The 24,632-nt window shown below is 37.8% G+C and overlaps 1 protein-coding gene across 14 annotated transcripts in view; it reads right to left on the reverse strand.

Moving 5' to 3' along the window:
• Positions 1-11,257: 11,257 nt before the first annotated feature.
• The window catches only part of UTRN (utrophin), a 457,676-nt gene continuing 444,301 nt past the window's right edge, over positions 11,258-24,632 (reverse strand). For 13 of the 14 annotated variants that reach the window (XM_074368225.1, XM_010965836.3, XM_074368224.1 and 10 more), the window contains 4 exons: positions 22,084-22,192; positions 20,777-20,869; positions 15,652-15,674; positions 11,258-13,265 (listed from right to left, as the gene is read on the reverse strand). In XM_074368225.1, the coding sequence (XP_074224326.1) occupies positions 13,257-13,265; positions 15,652-15,674; positions 20,777-20,869; positions 22,084-22,192 (234 nt within the window). In that variant the 3' untranslated portion in view covers positions 11,258-13,256. The remainder of the gene's footprint in view (positions 13,266-15,651; positions 15,675-20,776; positions 20,870-22,083; positions 22,193-24,632) is intronic. The other variant, XM_074368226.1, reaches the window with a different exon arrangement.

A 24,632-nucleotide genomic window follows, 5' to 3' on the forward strand; every position in this document is an offset into this window, starting at 1 on the left:
TTATTTGTACCCCATTAACTGTATGCTCACTGCTTGATTTTAATACTGATATCACTAAGTTTGCAGCTCATTTTCTCAATAATATAACAATTGCATATGCAATTGGGGTACTTATATTTTGTATATATGCAATGCTCTGAGAATTATGGAAATATATCTACAAAATCTATGCCTACACAGCTTGCTATTTCTGTCAATGTGATTTTGCTATTACACTATCTTCACTAACATAATTTTAATATTCCACTGTCTTTTTCAACATGCTTTTACTATTCCAAGAATCTCTTGCTCAGGAAGATAAAAGTTACAAATAACTCCATTGCTTATTCCAGGAACTCCCCAAAACACTTGAAAATGCTTTCAAATGAATATCAAACTGTTTAACTCATCAATGGATAGCATCAAACATCTGTTTACTCCTCACAGCTCTTTAAGTCTTCTGCCTTAAAACCCTTGCCTTGGTGGGTTCACAAATCCTAAACTATTATATCATAATACTTATCCAGTCCTAATCAAACACCTGTATTAAAAGATCTATCTTAAACCAGAATCTGAAAGCTCATATATACATCCCCATCCAAGACTCTATTAAGCAGTGCTTTTTCACCATGGTAAAAATAAACTCAGCTTTGTCTTATCAATAGCTTATTTTAGTGTTTTTTGTTTGTTTGGTTTTGGGGGGTTTCAGGCAGCCAATCGTGGAGTTCCAACCAACATCCAATCTAGACCTCTATACTGAAGTAGCCCAAGACGCTTAACTGGGACATTGCTATTTGAGTTCCCCAGACCTCCTGCTAGGGAAACTTGTTAGAAATGCATATTCTTAATCCTGCCCCATCCCTAAACCTACTCAAAAAACTCTAGTGGTGAGTTTCCAAAATGCTGAGTTTAACTTCTAGTAAAAAGGAACCCATTTTAGAAATTCTTCATTGTCTACTCATATTTGAAAAAAAAAATTATTCTTACTGCAAACTGCCTTGTTTCTATGCTTCCTTGTCATTTTGTTTGTACATTTATAAGAAGAAAGTTCATAGGAAAAAGCAGGACAAAGGTCCCAATAAGTCCCTTCATCAAGCTGGCCCTAGGAACTGAGAACTTGAGTAGGTTTCTTGTCAGAACTCATCCCTTGAACAAATTGTCCTGGTCCCTTACCAAAACCAGGAGAGTTTTCCTCAGTCTTGATTTTTTTTGCCCCTGGGAGTCCAGTTCTGGGAAATATTTCTCCGAGCTTTTCCATCCTTTGTGATTAATCAGAGTTGGCCTGGCCATTAGGCTGGGGGCTTGGGTCATGAATGCACAAATCACCCTCTCTGTCTAACCATTCCCAGACTCCTATGAGTTTATCTCCATTCATATACATACCTTTGCACTCTCTCTGGGCCAGATACCTTGTTTTCATATTTTTAACACAACTGCAAACCATGAGCTTAGCTTTCTAAATGACATAATTCACCAAGGATAATTCAGAATTACAATAGTCACGTCAGGGGAACTTTTTGATACAATCAAAAGTATTCATTTGAGAGTCACCTTAGAATGAAGAGAGGAACAAAATTTCAAACATCCAAATGTTTGCAAATTTTGATTAATATAAGGAAGTGTATAAAAGAAATTCAGATCCAAAGTTGTTTCCTTAAAAAAAAAAAAATTCTCCACCAAACAAAAGAAAATGTAAAATACATAAAACTATCTCCCGTTGTGATTCCCTCAAATAACAAGATGAACCTAATAGCTTTTACCCTACTATTCTTTCCACCCTGGTTTCTCTCTACTCTAGCTCTGCCCCTGGCACTCTCCCATTCCTGCCTGATGGCTAGAAAACTGGCTCAACTAACTCTTAAAAGTAAATTGCCCTCAGAATAGGAAAAACCTCTTATGGTTGGTTTTAGGCCCAGGTCTCACTGTGCTGAGAGCCACCGTCAAATAGTTTCCAAAGTCTATATAAGACAGAAAGAAATTTGCAGAGGAATGTAGGATAATTTTAGAAACCAACAATCCAGAGCTTCCAGATTTATACCAATTAACACATCAGTGGAAACTCAGGTGCAGAAAATTAGGAGAATAAGGCAGAATGGGAAGATCTCAAGGGTAACTAAATAGTCCTAACTATACATGGATCTAGAGAGGTTTAGAAAAGCTAGAAATGTTGAGTACAGTCTTTTGGTGGCCATTCCCAAAGACTTTCCTATAAAAATAGATTGGTCTATGGTATAGTCTTTGCACAAAACAAGGATAAGTTCATTCAGTATTTCAAGAATAGGTTCTTTACTACTTAGGCAGAATTTAGGAGTAGATCCTGAGGCAGATGTAACCCCAGTTTGTTTTGTTTTGTTTTGTTTTTTTGTCACTAGTCTTAATCTGGAAAGAGGGGATCTAAATATGAAAACAAAAACTAAAAAGGGAAATAGCCTTTTACCAGGCTTCAAATAGCTTGCTGAATATTATGAAAAACAGAAGAAAAACAGAACAAAAACAGAAACAAAACAAAACAAAACCAGAATAAGACTCAGGATAAATTTATGTCTTTACAGAAAACAAAAACAAAAAACAGCTAGATACTCCCACCTCAGTCATTCTATATGGGAAAAAGCAGTCTTTTTTAAATCCTTTATTGAAACATAGTCGATTTAAAAAGGCAGTCTTCTAATGAAGACATGAGTAGTTACTGTAAACAAAAATGCACTGGGAAAATAATTATCTTGTGTTAAACAAGAAACTATCAGAACAAAACGAAGTGAAGTATCAGTAAAGGTGCTTCAAGGAACTGAACACCCAATTTCCAGTTTTAGTTTTAAACTTACAAGGAGAAACTTCTTTATTAAAGGAAAACCTTGCAAATATTTTTTATTGATAACAGGTGCTGCAACATCCACCTGAAATCCTACCAGTTACACAAGCTCACTTTTGGAGTGAACTTTTTAAATATATTAAGATAGAACACATACCTATTAGGATACTCAGGTGGTGGGTGTCTCTAACAATCCTGACACTCCCTGGGTCCCAGCCATAGCTATTAGCCTCGGATCTTTAACCAAGGAACACGTTTTCCTCCTTAATGAACACACACACCTGCTAACTTCATATGGAGAGGTTTAGGGTGCAAATTGAATTGTCAGACTAAAAATGCTAATAGTTCCTTTCTTGAAATCCCCTAGGGCCCCCTATTCATCATAACGGCATAACTAATTTGAACAGTGACTTACCAAAGTCTGTATATACAAAGCAGGCCCACACTGCAAATCTCAAGGAGGCACCGGAATTCTTGTGGGTGAAGTATTCTAGGCAGCATGACCGGGGCTGGGCCTGTCAAGGTTAAGACTGCCCCACCTAAACGTCAACTCAAATTTTCACAGCAGCCTCTTAAGAGTTAAACACGAACTACAACCAACAGCCAAAATGGAGAAAGGGCTCATCTTACCTTGCAGCATTCCCCGCAACACTCGTTATTACTCCTGTTAACAATCCAGGGGACACAATGAGGTTCCGGTGCTCGCCGCCGCCGGGTTCCGCCTCGCGCGGGTTCCGCCTCGCGCGGGTTCCGCCTCGCGCGGGTTCCGCCTCGCGCGGGTTCCGCCTCGCGCGGGTTCCGCCTCGCGCGGGTTCCGCCTCGCACGCTAGGACGTGAGTTAAAAATATTTGGGGAACTGGCACAACATTGTAAACTGACTATACTTCAGTAAAAAGATATGTATTAAAAAATGTATTTTGTAGGGAAAAAAGCCATTGAATTCCCAAAAAAGTAACCCTGAATTTATCACTTGGAGGCAACTATTGATACAGCATTGGTATTGCATTAGGTATTGTAAGTAATCTAAAGATGAGCTGAAGTGTACAGGAAAACGTGTATAAGTTATTTGCAAGTACTACACCATTTTATATAAGAAACTTGAGCTTTCAGGATTTTGGTATCCGTGGGGTCCTGCAACCAATCCCACAGGAATATCCAGTGACAACTGTATGTACTTCCCTACTTCCCTGTGGTACCAAGCCCAAATATTATGTTCTTTTTGGTGGCTCCTGAGGCTAAAATTTTACACTAGTAAATCTGTGTTCTGCTTGTTAGTGTTCCTTCAGGTCAAAATAATCAATACTTGTTTGCCTTCTCCTGAAAAAATCAACAATATACCTGGACTGCTGTGACCAAAAGTGTTACTGAAACACCCCCCTACTCTTCCTGAGTCGTCAGCCACAACCTCAAGGACCTAAATTTCCCTGTGGTTCTATTCTTAGCCAATATGTGGATGACCTTTTGTTATGTTCTTAAGATGGGGTGAGCTCTAAGATTGATTCCATCTGTCTGCTTACAGTTTAGTTCAGAAAAGGCATAAGATTTCCAAAGAGAAGTTACAATTTTATCAGAGTAAAGCTCATTACCTAGAACATTAGTTAACCCAAGGAGGTAAATTTCTTTCTCTTAGCAGATTTGGCTTTTCAAACTTTCCCAGGCTGTTAATTGAGAGACAATTAAGAAGATTCCTGGATCTCACTAGCTACTGCAGTTTCTAGCTTTTCTGAATCTCTGCATTACTGCATGACACAACCAAATCTTGTATAACCAACCTCTTTCAGAATCTAAGCACAAACACTCCTTTCATGAGTTAAAATTAACTCCAAAAACTTCCCACTCTGGGCCTAATTATCATAAGCTTGTCTAATTGTATATAATATGAGAGATCTGAACAAACCCTGGTGTTCTGATTCAAGTTCTGTGAATCATTAGGGACAAAGAGCTTACTACAGTTTCTCTCTTGACCCAGTGTCAAAAGTCTGCTCATCTTGTTAAGGGCATGAGCCAAAGCAGCTAAACTAGTGAAGGCTCTGTTAATCTGTTTTTAGAGTCTCATTTAAACTTGACAGTATGTCATGCTGCACGTTTTTGGTTGCTCACTGAAATTAAACAATGCCTCTCTGTAAGTAGACTTGCCTGCAAGAAAAGCCTATTCTTTTCTCTCTTACATGTTTCTGTGCATCATTGCAATGCTTTGAATCCTGCTACTCTTCTTCCATCACCTTTAAGATAGAGGTGCTTATGACTAACCTCTGCAAACTATCTAGGCCCTCCATAGTTAGGCTGGAAATTAGTTTGGAAAATTAAGACTTAGTTTTGTTTGTTGATAGGACATATCTCAACCCTGAAACAGGAAAATATCAGATGGTTTAGAATAGAGCTGCCAAGTAATATGGACCATTAAAGGGAACAGGTGCTATTTTAGAGGAAGTATGTTCTGATTACATCTTTCTCTAGATGTCTCTGATATCTAAAATATTACTAACAAGATCCAGGATGCAAACAAAGAAATTATGAATTTGAAAACTTTTGCTAATAACCCCATAGCTAATTCTGCAGACTCTTCAGATCAGGTGACAGTATTTTTTCTTTTGGTTTAGTTTGGATACTTGTGGCTCCTGAGAAGTGGAATGCAAACTCTGATTATAAATATTTACTTGCTGTTTGTCTGGGTTGCAGTGTTCAGATCTGTGCTCTCCAGAGTTCTGTAAACTGTGTATAGCTGCTGTCCCATTTAATGATCCATTAAATGATACCCCAACAAAAAGAACAGGAAAACCTGACACTTACAGCAGTTGAAACAGCCATCCCAGAAGCATGATACTTGATTATAACACCTAAAATTATGGTGAAATTGTGGCTTGATCATGCATCCAAATATTGTCTATTCTTCAGTTCAGGACGAGGAACTTGAGAACTAAGAGTATCTACACACGTTCAACTTAGTCTTCAGTGTTATGAGTTTAGAATTTTATTGTCTTCACTAACATAGGTTTGGTATTCTTCGGTCTTCATCATCATGACTTTATTATAACTTCGTTGTTCCAAAAACTTCCTGAAAAACCCATGTATATGAATATCAAACTGTTCAGTTCTTCAATAGATCGAATCAAACACTTGTATTCCACCAAATTCTTCAAAACCTTCACCTTGCTGGACCTACCAATCCTAAACTATTATATCCCCTTTCTGCAATCCTAAGCAACCTCTTTACCCTCTGAGACACTACAAAATTTCTGCGAGGGGGTGTCCTCCCTTAGTACTCTTACTTAAAATCCACTTCATCTTATCAATAGGTTTTGTTGTCTAGGGAAGCAACAGGCATATATCACAGAGATTCCTGATTATGGCCCATAGAGCTTCATTCAGTAGGTCTGGGAATCACCTCTAGGTGATTCTGAGGAAGGTGATATAAGAACCACAATTTAAGGCTCTAACATATAGCTGTGTGTAGCCTTTGAAAAACTGATTAACTCTCGGGTGTTTACCTCTAGAAAACTATAACTTGAAAAGATACATTTACCCCAACGTTCATAGCAGCACTATGTATGATAGCCAAGATGTGGAAGCAACCTAAGTGTCCGTCAACAGATGAATGGATAATGAAGCTGTGATTAATAATGGAATACTACTCAGCCATAAAAAAGAATGAAATAATGTATTTGCGGCAACATGGATGGACCTAGAGATTATCATACTAAGTGAAGTAAGTCAGAGCAAGGAAGACAAATATGATATCACTTGCATGTGGAATCTAAAATAATGATACAAATGAACTTACTTACAAAAGAAAGAGACTCACAGACATTAGAAAACAAATTTATGGTTACCAAAGGGGGAAGGGGGGTGGGGATCAAGTAGGAGTTTGGAATTAACATAGACACACTACTATGTGTAAAACAAATAACCAACAAGACCTACTGTACAGCACAGGGAACTATACTCAGTATCTTGTAATAACCTATAATGGAAAAGAATCTAAAAAAAGAATATATATATGTGTATAACTGAATCACTTTGCTGTACACTTGAAACTAGCACAACATTGTAAATTAACTATACTTCAATTAAAAAAAATGAAAAGGGCACATAGCTAGAGATAATTTTAAAAATAAGGTTGTATTAATAATTAAAAAACTCATTAAGATTTAATTAATAAACTAATTACTCTTTGATGCTAGGCCAAGTGCAATGGCATATACTCTGGTCCCTTTTGTCCATGGGTTTAGTTTTAAACTGTTCTGATTCAGGAATTCCACTTAAACAGTTTATCTATGGGAGTTAAAACCCAGGAGAACTGATACTTGATAACTAATTTCAGGAGGGTCTGTTCATATTCACAATGCCTATTTCCAATAATTGCTATCTAAGACTCTTTTTCTGTTATCAGTACAATATGGGAAATGAATTTAATAATCAGTACATGCTTGATTAATACACTAAATTAGTAGAGTTAGAAAATAATTCAAACAGATGGTGGCAATCTAGATAGAGCACTGTTCTGCTATTAAAAAATATGAATAGATCTGGAGGAAAATTGTGACAGAGTTTTTACCTGTGTGAAAAAGAGCCAAACTGCAATAGAAAGTGGCTTTTGGAAGAGAGAAAAATAAATGATATTTATAGCTCCATTTATTACACGGCAATCACACTGTGATTGGATAATGTTTGGGTCAGTTTTAGCAGACATTAGGAATTCCCATTATTAATTAACCAAAGAAATAAACAAAAATAGGATCCCTGGAAACAATGTTTGGATACCCTAGCCATTCCTAGATGCTGTTGTTTTTGTAACACATGCCTGGTTTAGGAGGGCTTGCCATGCATGGCTTGTCTGGGAAGACATGGATTTGATTTTAGAAACAGAAATTACTTTCCTCTGGATATATAAATGTTTCCTGAACCAAGAACAGAGGGCAGACTGTCTTGATTCTTGCCCATGCTTTAGCATAGCTCTTTAATGACAGAAATATACTGATTGTCACACGAGGCTACTTTCCATTTTAAATCCTGAGTTAATGCTGTTAATTGCTTTACTATTCACTTGTTACCTTTCTAGACTTCATGGGATCACCACCTATCCATATTAGCAAGATTAAAAACCTATGGTGTTTACATTACACTGTACATTACAGAATGTTAACAGGTAAGCGGCAATGGGTTCGGTCTTAAAGGCCTTAGAAATGCAGAATGATACACAGTTGGATAGGTTTCTTTACTTCAGGATTTCTCAAAGCTTTCATTATGTTCATATGCATTGTGCATTGTGTATTGTGCAAAGGACTTAGAGAATGCAATGTGTCTAAACATTATTTAGCCAGGGAATCCTTTTATTGGGGAAAGGATTTACTGCTACATCCACTGCATTTTTAGTAATCATTGTGATGTCTTCTTATGAGTCTAACATCACCAACAAGCACATTGAAACATCCCGGTGAAATTACTGGGATATGATTCTATAGGTGGTGGTTAATTCCACACGTTTTTTCTCTTGAGCTGTGTTGCTATGTTTGGATACATTGCCTGTGGGAGTCTAGAGTGCACTACAAATTCTTGTAGGGACCTGCGAATCCTCTTTTGGGTACCATTAACCAGTACCATTAACATAACCACTTACTTATCATTGAGCTGATCCATTAGTTTGGAAACTCCCCAAGGAGGTGGGGATGTGTTCCTTGTTTTCAGCAGCTTGAACAATGCCTTGCCCATCCTAGGGGCTTGGATATTTTGTTTCAGATGCAGTTACAGCCACCAAACTTCAAGCAAGGCTGAATTTTGATCCGTGGTTAACATCTTCCACCTAAAGATTCCTCTTTACCTGTTTAACCGTATTATTTCACCAACGATATTTTGAGAGTATAGTATCTGGCATGCATTTTGTTTCTGTACTGAGCAGCATCGTATATTAGACATCATTGCCAGTATAAACCTGTTTGGTGGGGGTGGGAGTGGGAAGAGAACAGCATACAGGAGGATTGTTTGGGAAAGGGCTCAGCTTTTGAAACTGGGAAGATCTCCTGAGGGTTGTCCACAGTTTGCTAAGGGGTAAATATGACTCATGAGATTCATGGGGTGTTACGAATGAGACTGTTTTTTGATAGGCTCACTCAGGTCAGATTTATGCTAGAATGACTTGATTCTTTCCAACAGTTTTACAGTGTCATTTTATTTGATCTAAATTAAAAGAAAAAATTACTGATTCAAAGTAAGAAATTAAGAATCAGTACTTAATACTTCTGAAAAATGGTTCTTAAAAAGTATTATCAGGCACTAATTGTAATTACATCCCATGGCAGCCTGGGAACTCTTCTCATTTAATTACAAATTCAACATTTGCACTTTCTGGACTGAGACACAGAAAGGCTACAAACAAATTGTCAATTAACTTTTTCTAATTACTCACAGACAAAATTCAAAATAGTACCAAAAAATAAGCTATCTGTACAAGAATAGCTGAACCCAAGCATACACTGAAAATATTGTCAAATTATGTAAACCGTGTCACCAATTAGAATGCCTTCAAAGTGCAAGATTAGTGCCAAGTTGGTAAATTTAAACGATGTGCAAATAAACTGCATGTTTCTAAGCAAATGCTTGCCAGTGCATGTTACCCTAGTACCTACTCATTCGGTCAACATGAAGAACCTCCTATGTATTGTGTGTTCTTCCAGTTAAAAATTAACAATTCAGTTGGAACAAATCTTCTGAGCAGTTTATAATAATGTCCCCTTTATTCCACTTCTTATCTAGTTTTTTCTTTCTTTCTTCTGTTTTTTCCCCTCTAATTTTACTACCAGTCCTTTACTCTCAGGAGGGCTTCTACTTCTCCTAGGATTTGGGGCAGAGATCTGCTAAGTTTTCCAACCCGTGTTTCCTTCTGAAATTGGGTTGGTAGCCTAGGGAGGAGGGGCTGACCTTCTTGATCTTTGTCTTAAAAGAAAGCCTTGTAAAAAGCCTACTTCCCTCCCACTCCGTCGAGGCAGCAGACATCATGCCCAAGGAAATGGACACTCCAGTAGTCTCCCCGAAGTCCTCTGCTGTGCCTTCCTCTAAGTTTAAAAGGTGAAACGTACTGGTCCCTCCCCCAGCTATACCCTTTGTCATGTGACTCTGCAGGTCTCACAAAGAAAGAAGTGGAAACCATTCCGCATAGCTAGCCATGTAATTTGCTTTGACTAAGAGAACTCAGTAGAAGTGATGATGCTTCAGTTCAGAGCAAAGCCCTCCATCTGCATGCCCGTTTTTCTGCCATTGCACAAAAAACACATCCGGTTAGCTTGCTAGTGGATGAGGGAATCCAGCTGGGTTGCCACATCATCCCAGTATAGCCATCCTACATCACTCAGCAGCCCGTCAACCCCAGACATGTGGGCAAGTGCAGCTGGGATCAGAAGAGTCCTGTCAGATCAGTTGAACCTCACATCCCATGAGCTAAACAAATGCTTATTATTGAGGTTTTATGGCTCCTGTGTCACGTTATCATGGCAACGATACTATCGCCGTAGCTAATGAATATGTTATTGTGACTCGCTCCTGGCCTCCATCAAAGGCTCACTCTTGTTACTTAGTTAACGTCACAAACACACAAGCTGATACTGCGTGTCAGTGAACTTTGGGGATCCTACAGAATGTGTTAGGTGGCATGGTATTAGTGGTCTCAGTGAATTCTCAACTAGTGAATTAAGAAAGGCCCCTGAAAAAGTTGGTCTACTGAAGCAGGTGAATGGTAGTGGTGGAGGTCTTGATGCAAACTGCATTCTTTAAAGTATACACATGTAACTTCAGTGATAGAAGTCCCCAGCTGAAGGCTTAGTGAACAAACAAAACTTTTCCATTTGTTCTCTCCTCCGTTTTCACTTACTTACTCAACAGGTTGCTGGGAACCAACAACTGGTTCTTTAGGTATGCTCAGTGTGTGTGTTACTTTGGGGTAGGTGGGACGTTTAAAATGTATGTTCATTGGAGTGTATCGCTTTTCTCTAACAAATTAAATGTTTTGGGATTTTTCTATTTTGTAGTTTTTACTTTTAGAAGCAAGTAACATGATTCTCAAAACTATTTCCCATGGGATGGCTTAAGAAATGGATTACATCTGCTACCACCGTGGTAAAATCCAGTGCACATATAAGAAGCACAGTATTTGAGAGAGCATGAGGCTAAGTATCAGTAGCCCCTAAGTTATTGAAACAAAAGCTCTGTAGGCTTCACATACATATTTTTAACATCCAACATTATTTTTTCCCTATCAATCGGCCTTCTGTCTGTAAAGGAAACTGAGAAGAGAGGAACACAGAGAAAGAGAGAGACGGTGAGAATAAGAAAGAGAAGGTATTTGTGGGTATGAGAGAAAGTGCAGGAAAGCACATAGACTAATCAGGATACAGACTCTCTTCATATTTTATTTTCATAACTGTATATTCATAGCTCAGGGTCTATCAGTGAACACTGCTGAAGAATATCAAAGCCATCTTGTGTTAAAATTACTTTTATTCAGGATGAAAAATACAACATGTAACCAGATTAGATGATAGTCTATGATTAGTTCTTTACCACATATTTCAAAAGAACTACATACTTATTTCCCCTTGTTGTTACTGCAATATATTTCTTTTTATTTATTATTACTTAGAAGGTTACAATGTAGTGTTTTATGTAGCTTTTCCTTAATAGCAGATAGAGAACATGTTGTACACAATTACAGGCAGAAAAAAATTAATACATAACTTTTCAAAGTAAGGACAAGGAAGACACCAAATCTACAACTTGTAGTTCAGAGTTCAGGGAATTTTTTTTTTTCTTTAAATAGGTACTTTTATTGGGTATGATGTGGTTTGATAAAAGCTCTAGATTTTTCAGACTGCAGCGGCATAAAGCTATTTCCAATGCAATGGATGAAGATGGATCTGAGGTAGAAAGGTGGTCATGGCTTTCCTCTTATATAAAACAATTTTCTTCTTCTCAAAATATCTTTGCTGCAAATAGACACCCTTGCCCCTAACCCACCCAACCTATTCTAAAAGAATAGGATTTCTAACTTTAAGCCTCCTTCTGGCCAGATCCCAGTTAAAGAGAACTCAAAGTTAAAATGTCCTGATGTTTTAAATGCACATATGCTTGAATCAAAACACATTACTTTCACTATTTGTTTCGTTTGTTTCTCTACATTTGGTAAATTACATAACACATCAAGCTGAATCAAATAAATGTTAAGTCAGAAACTGAACCAAATACCTAATGGATGCACTCAAAGGTACAGGCCTGGGTTCCACCATCTAAGCATTAATTTCATTCTTCTATAGAAGCAGTAACATAGGTTTTTGATGAACATCGTTCCCACATGTATTGATCAAATGAAAGGTAATAAAATGGCTGTTCATTCACCCAAAAGGTAAACTGAGACATTTGTCAAATTTGTGTCTGCTTTCAGAAGGAAAATAACTGAGGGTTTCAAGAATCATAAAGGGCTTGAATATAAACAATCATAAAACTCTCTTAAATGGGAACCAAAACAACCCTGTGTTCTGGTATCACAATTAGGTAAAGGACTGCTATGTACTGAATGATGAAAACCAACACCTGGGAACTAGGAAAAGTTGTCCTAAGTTTTGTTTCTGTGTCAAAATGAAAATACGCTTAAATGGGCAACCTTTGGGAAAATGACCTTTGAGGTTATTAAAATCCTGCTTTAATCTATCATATAGATTGGGACATGAAATAAATAAAGAAATCAAAGCCTACTTATATGGAGCAGGGAAGTAAAATTCAGGAAAAAAGTCCCAGTAGAGATGTCAGGCCCACAGGATTTTTATTGTGGTTATCCAAGTGGTTGCTAAAGAAATAGGTGTATGATGTCAAATAAAGTTAAACAGCATACACAGAGCTGTAGCCTAATTCAGACACATAGGATACTTGATTGAAATATATAAACTTACTGATTTGGCCAAATCATGGAAATAAATACAGAAAATCTATTTGGTCATGTGGCTGATGGATTATAAATAACCAAAACATAATGGTAAAAGAGTCAAAGAAATAAATGAAGTTATTGTACAAGGTTAATATGAAGGAATGTAAAAATGTAAAATTGTCTTCTAATTCTTATGCAATTTTTGCCATGGTTATTAAAAAGAAGGTATCATATTAGAAAGCCCCCACCCACTTTCCCAATACTGTGTACAGTATACAAATCAGTGACAAGTGTTATTACCATTTCCAAATACCACTCTGTTCATTAATTTACAGTTGCATAGAAAGGGAAGAAGAAAACAATAATATATGATTATTATAAAAACAAAATATCCTTTTCTCTTTGGATAGTCAGTGTTTTACTCCTTCAGTAGAACACACAGCGCTCAACAGCACATTTCAAAGAGTCATGGAGCTTCTGATTAAATGGAACTTGAAATTGGCATTTGCTGAAAAGGGCAGTACTGTAAGTCAAGAAATGTTGGTTGGCTGGATGAATACTTCACATTGCCTGTGGGAGGGGAAAACAGTGCTGTCAGAACAACATTTACATAAAACATTACAGGTAGCAGAGACCTGTCAACTCTTAAAAAAACATAAAAGTGCTTCTTTCAGAACTAAACAAGCACTGTTCTGCTGTGTTCAAGGGGGATCCTGTACTCCCATGTGACTTCTGTTCCTGGGATGAGGTCTTCTGCTCTCATCCAGAAGTCATTTTGCTTTTTATTAACACAGCTGATCTAGAGGAAGTCTGGAAGACTTTTTTCTTTCCCAGGCTGGAAACCAAGCTAAAATTGAGAAGATCTGGCTTTTGTGTATGTGTGTGTGTGTGTGTGAGGTACTAATGGTGAGTGAATTAGGCTGGTGCAAGCACTTCTGTCTTCCCGGGAGAACAGTGGGAGGTCTCCCGCAGAGGCAGTACCCTTGATAATTTCAACCGATCTCAGTCCCGAGCTGGGGCCCAAACAACAGGAATTCAAGACAAGAATCACAGTCCAAGGATGTGTGGTGCTGCCAGTTAAAGGCTCAGGGCCAATGTACACAGGCAAGGGAGGATATAAATCCAGGGCCACACTCAAGGGAGTGACATCAGCCTTTCAAAGAGAAGCTCAAAAGTTGGGTCCATCATCATTAAAACTCATGTCCTTAAATTCTTCTCTGAATTGCATCTTCCACCTGCTTGCTCTAACCAATACCTGGATCTCCCCTGAAGACACAGCTTCCCCCACAACCCTTTCACATATGACTATTTTTTATCTCCCACACTCTTCAGATATTGGATAAGTCCTTCTTAGGTCCTCACAGTGGTTTTCAGGGCCCTTTCTCTCTCCTCCTTCCTAAAAACACCCAGCTTTGACTCATGCCATCAGACTATACCACCCGCTATGCAGTCATTTTCTAGCCCCTTGGCTCATGTCCCCTTACTTCTTGAAGAAGAAATGGCTCACTGTCACTCACTATTTTTAAATCTTTGTGATTTCAATGCTCACACAGATGATTCTTTCAAAACTCTGGCCTCTCAGTTCCTTGAGCTCCTCTCCTCCATGAATCCATCCTTCACCCTTGTCAGCCACTTGCTCAAAGTTCCAAATATGGACCACCACTAATTCCTGCACTGCCCCCAACATCTCAGTTTCAATTATCCCACCTTCTGACAACCACCTTTACCCTTCCAGCTTACTTCCACTAGGACCCCAACTTCATCCATCCTTTGGTGCTGCAATCCATTGATTTTTCCTACCTTGTTTTTTTCTATCTCCCACCCCTAACATATCCTCTCTTCGTTTCCTACCAAGCTCAGGTGTCTGGTTCAATCATTATCATCACTCCTTTGCCTCTTCCCTTGAACTGCTGTACTTTCTTGGCCAAACCCCAACTTCAACGTTGGTTAAATGCAATACTTGGCTTGCTCTGGTGCCTGTGCTCATGAACTTGAATGTAGCTGAAGGGTTAAATTCATGAGCAAGTACCTTAAATGGTGGCCTTTAATGCTGCCTGGTAGTCATTCTATTTCCCTGTCCATTTGCTCTTCTGAGCTCCAAGCAGCAACAGCTCATCCTCCAGTCTCTCCTCATACCTCCAACGCCTCCTCCCCATCCTCACTCTCTGCTGAAGCCACCACTTCTGATTCACTAAGCAAACAGAAGCAGTCAGAAGACTTTTGCTTCCTGAGATGAAGTCCTTCCTTCTCACGAGCTCTCGCACCACATCCACTAATCTATGTCAAATTCCTTTGTCTTCCCTCTATTTACTGAAGATGAACCATCTGAGCTTCTCCTTAAGATCTCAGCCCCTCTTGCCATTAGGACAATAAAAACTCAGACGGTTGACTGTTTCAAAAAGTTTCACAAGTAAGTGCATGAAAGTAAATGTTCTCCAAAGATTTACTGTGGTCTTGTGACACATTATTTCTAAGATTACCTGATAAGGAACATACTGAAAGCCTGAGGCTGTTAACTCCCAACAGTTCTGAACCCATTTTTAAAGGAAAAATCAAACCATTTTCCCTCAAAGTAACAAAACCACCTTTGTGCACTGCCCTAGTCACTGTGTTTAAATCCATGTTCTAAGTCTACCTTAAAGAGACATCTGGGAGAATGGTGGCCAGTCAAATCTATCCAGGGTAACTTTACACAGTATATATGACGCCTTTAAACAGCTGTTAGAACACGAAAGATCAAGCATGTGGCATTTTGGGCATCTAGAACAACTGATTTGGAGGGGTTCCCCCTCCCTAGACGGACAAACTACTGTACTGAATCAATGAACATTTAAATGTCAAGCAAGTTTACCTATTTACATGGGGAATAAAGTAGCACCACAATTAGTGGTAGCTAATCAGCTCACTCTAGGTTATAACCAGCAACACCTTAGCCAATCAACCCATTAACTCTTACCTGTGGCCTGCTGGGGAGATTTGCTGAAAGAGAAAATAAAAGAGATCAATTGAAGGCAGTAGTGTGATTCCACTGGTTCCCCCTTCCAGGCATGCAATAGTTTCCAGCTATTCAATTAATTTAATAAAAAAAAAAAAAAAAAGAAAGAAATGGGTTTTGGGATTTTTTTTCCCTTTGGCTAGATGCTTTAACAGGGCTAGTTTCCTTGGTTAGCTTCTCATATCCCACGTGCTTTGAGATACAAAAATTCCACCAAAATATGCAAAAGATATGGTGGCTCTCTCAAACAAATGAACATTCAATGAGTACTTAGTTTTGCAAAAATTCTCAAAATTCCCTATTGAAATCATGCCATGTATTTGGTTTTTGTATCAAAACAGGGTAAGTTCTGTATATTCTGCTGAATAGTACAAATTCTGACCAAGAGGTCATTAGAGAAACAAGGGGGCCTGAGTCTTCAGTTTCTGTCGCCCTTGGCTCCTTGCCCCAAAGGCTAGGAACATGGTGGTGATGTGTTTGCATCAAGGAAAGGGCCGGGCTAATCCTCAGCATTCAGCAGCCTTCTAGGAACTTGGGCTAATAATTCTGCCTTCGATGGGCCCAGTTAAGAACATCAGAGAAGTTAGAATACGGTGTCTAATTTGCCTGTGCACCTGAGCAGCTCATTTCCTTCCTGGTTGCAGATGGCATGAGACAGTGTAGCTGATCCAGCGGGAATTGGGAGGGCAGCCACTAGCAAATCTCCTAAGACCTCTGCTTTTTCATCTCTCCCGTTTCACTGTGAAATCTCATAATTATTGGACTAGTACTCAATCCTGGGGAGGGAGGGGAGCTCCACCCTCCAATGATGGTAACATCTGTTCTGTGTCAAATAAGAATTGTCCCTAAGCATCTAGTAGGTTACACTACTTCCAGCTCTCATTTTATGTGCTGAGAGGAAAAAAAAAAAAAAAAAAAAAATCCGTGACCACACAGTGGGTGCTTTGTGAGAAAAAAGGAAAGCAAGAGGGGCAACCTTCTTATGATGCCTGGAGGGAGAGTGTGAGCCCCAGTCATACTGGGGGCAATGACCAGGTTAAGAAAGCCTTGTCCTACCAGATGTGTAAATTACATCAGGGAAAACAGAATGGACCTTTTCACACAAGGAAAGACACCCGCGGGAAAGCTGAGTTGAGTTAGCGTAAAGTATACGACACGCAGTTAGACTTCTCTTAAGTCACAAAAGCCAAATCCAAACAGAAATCAAATCCATTTTGCTTCAAATCAATGTTTCAATCCTACAGATTTTTTTTTTTTTTTTTTTACAAATAAAGGCTATGAGTACTCCCCTGAACAAATCATACAAATATATTTTTAAAGAAATCAAATCACTGCCATTTTAGTAGGTCTTGAGTTTTTGGTGAATGTCACTCAAGCTCAATAAACTTAGGCAATTCACAGAGGAAATATGCCTGTAGTTTAAAAAAGTAATGATTTTAGAAGAATTTGTTGGTCTATTAGTAAAAAAATAATATTAGGCTTACTACTAGTATCCTGGTATCCTGTACATTTGGATGACATAAATGAAAAAAACAACAGAAGATTCTACACAAAAAAAATTAGTTATAGCAGTCGGTGGAAACTTTAGTACATGCGTTGGTTAATAGGCAACACAATCAAACTCTCTTCATTAACTCCTTGCCAAGAAGAGATGGAAATGCCTGCCTCTCTGCTCTGAAATTCCGCTCTGAAATTCCACTCTGAAACTCAATATAAATAATTAAAAGGAGACTTTAAAAGGCCATAATTCAAAGATGCCATCAGGACCAACTGGAATATTAATCCAAGATAGAGGAATTCTAAAGTGTTGCATTCAACAATATATAGATATGGTCAAAAAAAAAAAAAAAAAGAAGAAGAAATCATGTTTAAGTAGGCAATTCATGCAATTACGGTTTAAGAATAGAGTTTCATTTTAATTCCAAGATTGCCAGGAGTGGAAATTCAGTTGTGATCATGCTAATTTTTAATTCACAAAGGATCAAAAGTCAAGATTAACATGCAGATCAATTCATTGTATGCTGGTGACAAGCAATTTTAAAGTTGTCATTAGTTACATGGGCTCAAGGGATTGGCTTGGCATTGGGAGGATGCCAATCTGATTTGCTTAAAAAAATCCTCCAACGGTGGTGAGCAAGCTTCAGTAATGTAAAGGCTTATTAAAATATTTGCTAGCTGAGCAACTTAAAAGAGGGGACAAAGAAAAGGAATCCTAGGAACCTTCTGAATTCTATCTGGGGCAGTTTCAACAACTAAAACCTTCCTTCCCAATGGAATATGTAATCATTCATTCATTCAAATCAGAAATGTACTGGGTACCAAATCTATGGCAGGTGCTCATTTCCATTCTGCACCCATTTTAAAAAAGTTTAATAACTTTAGGCAGAATTTTTAAAATATGTATCAATTTTACAGATAAGTCAATTAAGCCTTTGTTTTTATGGAAAGCTATCCCTCTCCTCGGGATTCTTACATTAACAAAGCCAAGTATAGCATAGAAATACCAAAGCAATCTGAACCCAAATTAATAGCAGACCTTCAGAAACAAAAAATAAGATCTGAATTTCAGAGGATTCTTAAATATACTATTCATCATTTCTTACATGGGATGTACTTGAGCTCTTCAGAATAATACATCATAGTAATACTCATCCACAGAAAACTATATAAATATTACAAGTATTTGTGAATGTGCAAACTGACTATGAGAACAGATGGCTAGCATCCTGTTGAAGAATCCTGGGGGTCTGCAGTGCACCCTCACAACACAGAATGGCACAGGTGGAGAAGGCACCAATGCAAAAGAGGAGTTTAACTGTCATGCGGGTCCCACTGAAGGTACGTACTCTTCTCAGGAACCAGTATAGCTATAGGTAGCTAAAAAGATTCCAACCAATAGGAATTTTATACTTGCCTTTAAGGGAAGCCATAAAATGAGGCAAACACACACATCTTTTAAGATTCATTTTTGCCCTATAGTTGTTATGACTTATTTCAATTATTTTATCTTCTAAAATATGACATAGATCAGTCTTATACAATAGCTAAATATAAGACTGTATTATGAAAAAGATTTAAGAGTAACTGCTTTAGAAAATTAAACTTTTAAAACACATGAATTCTAGTATACAAATTTTAATATGGAAATTATATATATTATATCCATTAGAAAGCATACGTTTTAACATATTTCCCACCCTAGCTCTCACTGTCAATTAACTTTTAACTTGAAAATGTCCATTATGATCTTTAAATAAAAACTTCTAAACAGGTTTGATTTACAGAATTTGTTTTTAACTAATTACTAATATATTTAGATTTAAGCTGAACTAAAAAAAGTAAGTTAGTTTTGAAATTTTGGCTTGTAAAGACTGTGATAAGGTTTTATCTAGCCATTCAGTAAAATATAATGCAGAACCAAAATCTCTATTAAATTTAATCTTGAGTTATAATTAATATAAATGATTTACTCTGCTCATCTATCATGACTGTCATGGAGCCTAGAAAATTAGTAACAATCTGATAGCATATGGGCTTCAACTGACTCTCTTAAGCTTCTCTAATACTCTACAGGGCCAAAAAACTCTGTGTATGTGTGTGTGTGTGTATGCGTGTGCTTTGGGGGGGCTGAGTGTAGGAACTGATATACAGTAAATATGATTCTGCAAATTTTGAGAAGTGAAATTACAAATAATAACCTTTAAACTTACACACTCCCAAATATAAATTTATTTATGCGCTTGTGGAAACTGTCATATGTCCTTTAGGCAAATACTTCTGAAAATTCAGAGAAGACTATATTTCAAATAACTGTTTCCACTTCTCACTAATAATGGCATTTTGTAAACGGTAGAGTGGTATAAATTGAAGCATACTTTTTAAACAAAGTCAATATATCTTATTTAGCTACGCTCCTAACAACAAATTTCTACTGTGTAGCACAGGGAATTATATTCAACATCTTGTAGTAACTACAATGGAAAAGAATATGAAAACAAACATATGTATATCTACACTCCTGATAAGGTCTTTTTCCTCATTTAAAATGGTATTTTGTGGAGAGGATGGAAAAGGGTGAGATGAGAGGATGTTTTATATATATATACACTACATACATATGATATATGACTTATAATAATATACATTTAGTATATATATAATGTATATACTAAAATTTTAGTGTAATGGCTGACTAGATTTAATCACCCCAAGTTACACATATATTTATGAATAATATATTCATATTTTAAGAATTATTTAAAATATAATTGTAGCATTAAGTAGCATGTATGTATATATAAGTAAACTGTTCTGTCTGAAGTAGCAGGAATGTTTTTGGTGAGCACTCAGTAGAAACTGCAAGGCGGCAAGATGCTGAAGACAAAATGTTTGGAAAAAATCAACAAATAAGAATCCTTATGTAATTTCCTCTGGGATCTGAACTGTTTTTATTTGGCTATTTTCTAGCTCTTGGTTGCTCATATGGAAAATTCATAGGGTCATAATCCGTGATGCCTTAAATTGCTTGGCCTTTATACATTGACAATTTTATTCCGTAAGAAATGCCCCCCCTCAATCAAAACAAAAACAAAAACAAAAAAGAGAAGGGAAAAAGAGGAAAACTGGAAAATAATCCCTTTCTGCATCCGAATTTGATGACATCAGAAAACAATGTCTGAACAGAGGGAATTACATGAGAGAAGGCTATTTTCATACCTTATTTGGCATGCCACTAAAAGGTCTCTTTGAAGTCATATTTGTAACTTACTGTAGTTTGCATTGAAGAGGATAATTTCTCCGTACAGACAGGCTTGTTCTATTTGCCTCATGTTACCACTCAGAAGGCGTACGGAGAATCTCAAAGAGCCAGATTGCACTGTCCCTGCACCCACGATGTGATGGTATCGAGGTTGGGCTTCATTTGCTTTGTGGACATATGGAATGTTTGATTTATCTTCAAATAATATTCAATCTTGTGTCTATTATTGGCTTTTGTTATCTTACCAAAGAAGACAAAGGACCCCGTGCAGGAAGAAAGAAATGGAAGGAAAAAGCACAGCAGTTGCTTATGATGGTCCATACTCACGGCAGCAAGATGGAAACGTACTGTTGATCTGCTCCATGACCTCTGTGAGGTCCGTGCTGGTGTCATGAGGGGGAGCCAGCAGGTCCTCTGGTGCTGTGACAGCAGATAAAAAGAACAGACATTCAGAAATAAATGTCCAGTCTTCCACCAAAACCCAACTTTAGGGAGAAAATACTAGTACTGGCCTCTAAAGATCAATATGAAAACAGTTCTCTATAAAAAGGATAATTTCAGGTGAAAATTCCAAAACCATTTTTGTATTAATTTGTGGTAACAGATTTTACATAATTAATATCTATTAGATGTTTCTATTGAAAGATTCCATGTGCCAGGGGAAAATTTATGAGTGAAAAAAAAATACTAGAGTCATATTATTTCAATTTATTAGTTAGAATTCCCCACCATTTTGCATTGTAAATATTTTTTTATATGAGAAAGACATTCCACCAATTTCTTTTTCTTTCCTTCTTTTTGGAGACTTTAGCATAGGCTAGCTTACACTGACACAAAACTAGATGTATTTTATGAGATACTTTTTATTTTGATTTTTTTAACCCTGTAATCAATAGCAAAATAATTCTCCTATTCAAAAATTAAAATTATATTAATATTTTGGGTTTTCTTCTGATAAATGTGGCAAAAGATATCCCATAAACAAATTAATATGGTTAAAGTATATGGTCCTCAGTAGAATTTTAGAGCCTGAATTTCATCAATAACAAAATGTCACTCCAGAAAGCCTGGCTGACAGGGCCCTTCCTAGCAGCAGTGACAGGTCCCCATTGTGGCCAATGACAAGCTGAGTGGGACTTCAGCCTCAGATGCAGGTGGGAGAGGCGGCAATGTCTGCAGGAACTAGGAGGGAGAAAGCAGACCGCTGAGTCCGCAGTCCTGGGCAGAGAAAACCATGTTTGATGTAACATTCTTTAGTATTTTATTCTGAGTGTATACAAATATGAAATTTTAGAGATAGAATTTATTAGGGAAAAAAAAAAGAATCATTCCTAAAGCAAAGAAAAAATAAATTATTGCTCATCCCAACAGGAAAGAGCTCTTTTTCATCTTCCATCAAAATTCAGTCCACCACTACACCTTATATAAGCAAGTGCATTATAGTTTATTATCCCAAAATGTTTGTTTTGGTACTGTTAAAACAGCTTTGTATTCAGCTGAGACCAAAAGAGTGCAAATTCCTTCATGCCCTTAGGCACCTATGTGTAAGAATGTTATTTAAAACGAAAAGCAAACAAATGGCAAAGCCCAGAGTAGACCAGGGGAGGGAGGGGCCGAGTCTCGGGGACACAGACCTGCTTGGTGGAGCTGTGGGCTGGGGTCCGGATCCAGTGAGTAGTTCAGTGCCGATTGCTGAGGTGAAGCCCAGGGGGAGACGCCATTGATTTGGGAATCAGATTCAGGCTGGAACCACATTCAGAGGTTAGCACAGAGGAAGGATTCAAACAACTATTAAAGACAACATTTCCGTTTCTAACTTCCCCTCCCTGACCTTGGATAAATGAATCACAAAGGGCCCTTTGCCCTCAGACATTTTCAAATACATTTTAGCATCGATTGGGTGGATTCACCAGTATTCACCGAAGGACCAAGCGGCCCTTTCCTTCTGGTTTGGGCACCTTGAAGAACTCACTTGGTTATATGGCAAGATTTATGTATCAATGTCAGTTTCATCCATTAATTGTTCTATGATTTTTATGTCAACCAAGTGAATTTAGAAACATGTTCCATTCATCTTTAAAAAGTTAGCACTGCTTCTCATACAGTAAATTTATTCAATTTCAAAATCAGCTCATTTATTATTTATTTATTAAATCAATATTTAAGGGCAATACTGGAGAGTGGTTAAAAGCATGATTTTGGATTCAGCTGCTTAGAACTCGGTTATCAGAGCTGTGTAATTCTGAGCAAATTCTGCAACTGTCTGTGACCTGGATTCTTCATTTATAAAGTAGGGGTGGTGATAAGAGGGCCTGTGTCAGAGGGTTTTGTGAGGGAGGCGACCCATTAGTATTCCTAAAGCGATCAGAACAGGATCTGACACCTAATACATATTTCACAAAGGCACAGAGTTTGAAATGGCGATGGATACACTGAAAAGCACACAGTCGAATCAGAAAAGCGTGCTCCACTGTGTGGGGAATGCAGAAGTTACCATGCTTCCGATGCTGCTTTTCCCATTAAATCCATATTAGCTGGAGCCTGGCACTTCCGCTAGATTTTACTATCAGTGTTGAATTTTCCATCAACTTCTGGCATTCGTGCTAAGTCATTAAGAACAGTTAAGAGCCCTACAGTCTGGAATATACAGAGCCATTTAGATTTCCGATATCTCTTAAAGCATTCCTGTGCAATCTGAAGGTGCAGCGGCCATTAGACAGCTCTGTCTGCGGCGGGGAGGAGGGGAAGGGTGAGCAAAGAGCCTCCGTCTCTCTAAGAGCATCAAGCAGGCCACGGCAAACAAAGTTTTCAAGCACAGCTTTCTTCCACAACAATGCGACCTAGGTACTGGTTTGCATTAACACTAATCCTTCATATTCTAAATAAGAGATTTCAAGAGAAAAGCCATCCCTCACCCAGGCACCGCTTGGAAACGTCAAATTCACAATACTAACAACATAGCTTTCCCAACGCACAGGAGTGGCACCAGGGTCAAAACCAAACAATCCAGAGGACTTGGAGAGAGCCAGGCAGGCTTTGGGGGAACAATTACTTATTTTCGAATGACGCACAATTCTAAAGTATACCTTCCCCAAACCGTCTCACGCAGTCTGAAACACTGACAGACCTATAGAAAGTAAATGGCCAAAATACAAGGAGTGATCTGTGGCTCACTGTGTAGGTAATGCAAAAATTACAGTGTTTTGAATGATTCTGACAAGTTAAAAGATACCGATAGCAATGATGAAAAGACAGTTTTTCTAAAATTTGAGAAAAATCGCTGGAGAGAAAGTTGTTTCTACTTTTGATTCAAGAGATCATTTCTGGAGAAAGGCATTACTGTTCACTGCCTCGGGGCCCCACACTACACACAGGCCAGAGAAAGAGGCAGAAGATGACATGAATGTTGATGTCAGGGATTCTTCAAGAGAGAGAAGTTGCAGGCCCATTTGCTAGGATTCTACACAATAAGCACCTGCCACAAAGGCATCTTCCCTGCTAGTTCTGACATGATTCTTAGTCTCTAACTTTTAGATGTAATCAGGTACTTAATTCTCTGTAATGTGTTTTATCTTTACAGATGATACTATCTTGCTATATATCATTTTGTTTTGGTCCCTAACAAGACTGCAGGGACCAAAAAGGCAGAAATTCTATCTGATGCTTCTCTCATATCTTAAAGAACAGTGTTTTTCATAATTGTAGGCTATTACCCATTGATGAGTTATAAAATTGATTTGGTAGGTCCTGATCAGCACTAAGAAAGATAGAAAAAATGGGATGAAGGGAGGGAGGGAGAAGCAGAGGAACAGAGAAAGGAGAGAAGGAAAGAAGGAAGAAAGGGAGGAAGAAAGAAAGAAGGGAAAAATAGAAAATAAGAGACAGCATTTCTTTATAACAGCAATTAGTATTTGTATTCCTCATACATGTAAGGAAAGAAGGAAGAAAGGGAGGAAGAAAGAAAGAAGGGAAAAATAGAAAATAAGAGACAGCATTTCTTTATAACAGCAATTAGTATTTGTATTCCTCATACATGTAAGCATTCATCATAATGCAAATTGTATTTTTTTATCGTCAAGAAACTTTGCAAACAACTGCCATAAAACATGGTGCCATGTTAGGAAATAATAGCTCCAAATTAATAAACATCTGTTACTTAATTTCTTGAACACGGCTCATCGGA

The sequence above is a fragment of the Camelus bactrianus genome, chromosome 8 (assembly GCF_048773025.1).
Source record: "Camelus bactrianus isolate YW-2024 breed Bactrian camel chromosome 8, ASM4877302v1, whole genome shotgun sequence".
NCBI lineage: Eukaryota > Metazoa > Chordata > Mammalia > Artiodactyla > Camelidae > Camelus > Camelus bactrianus.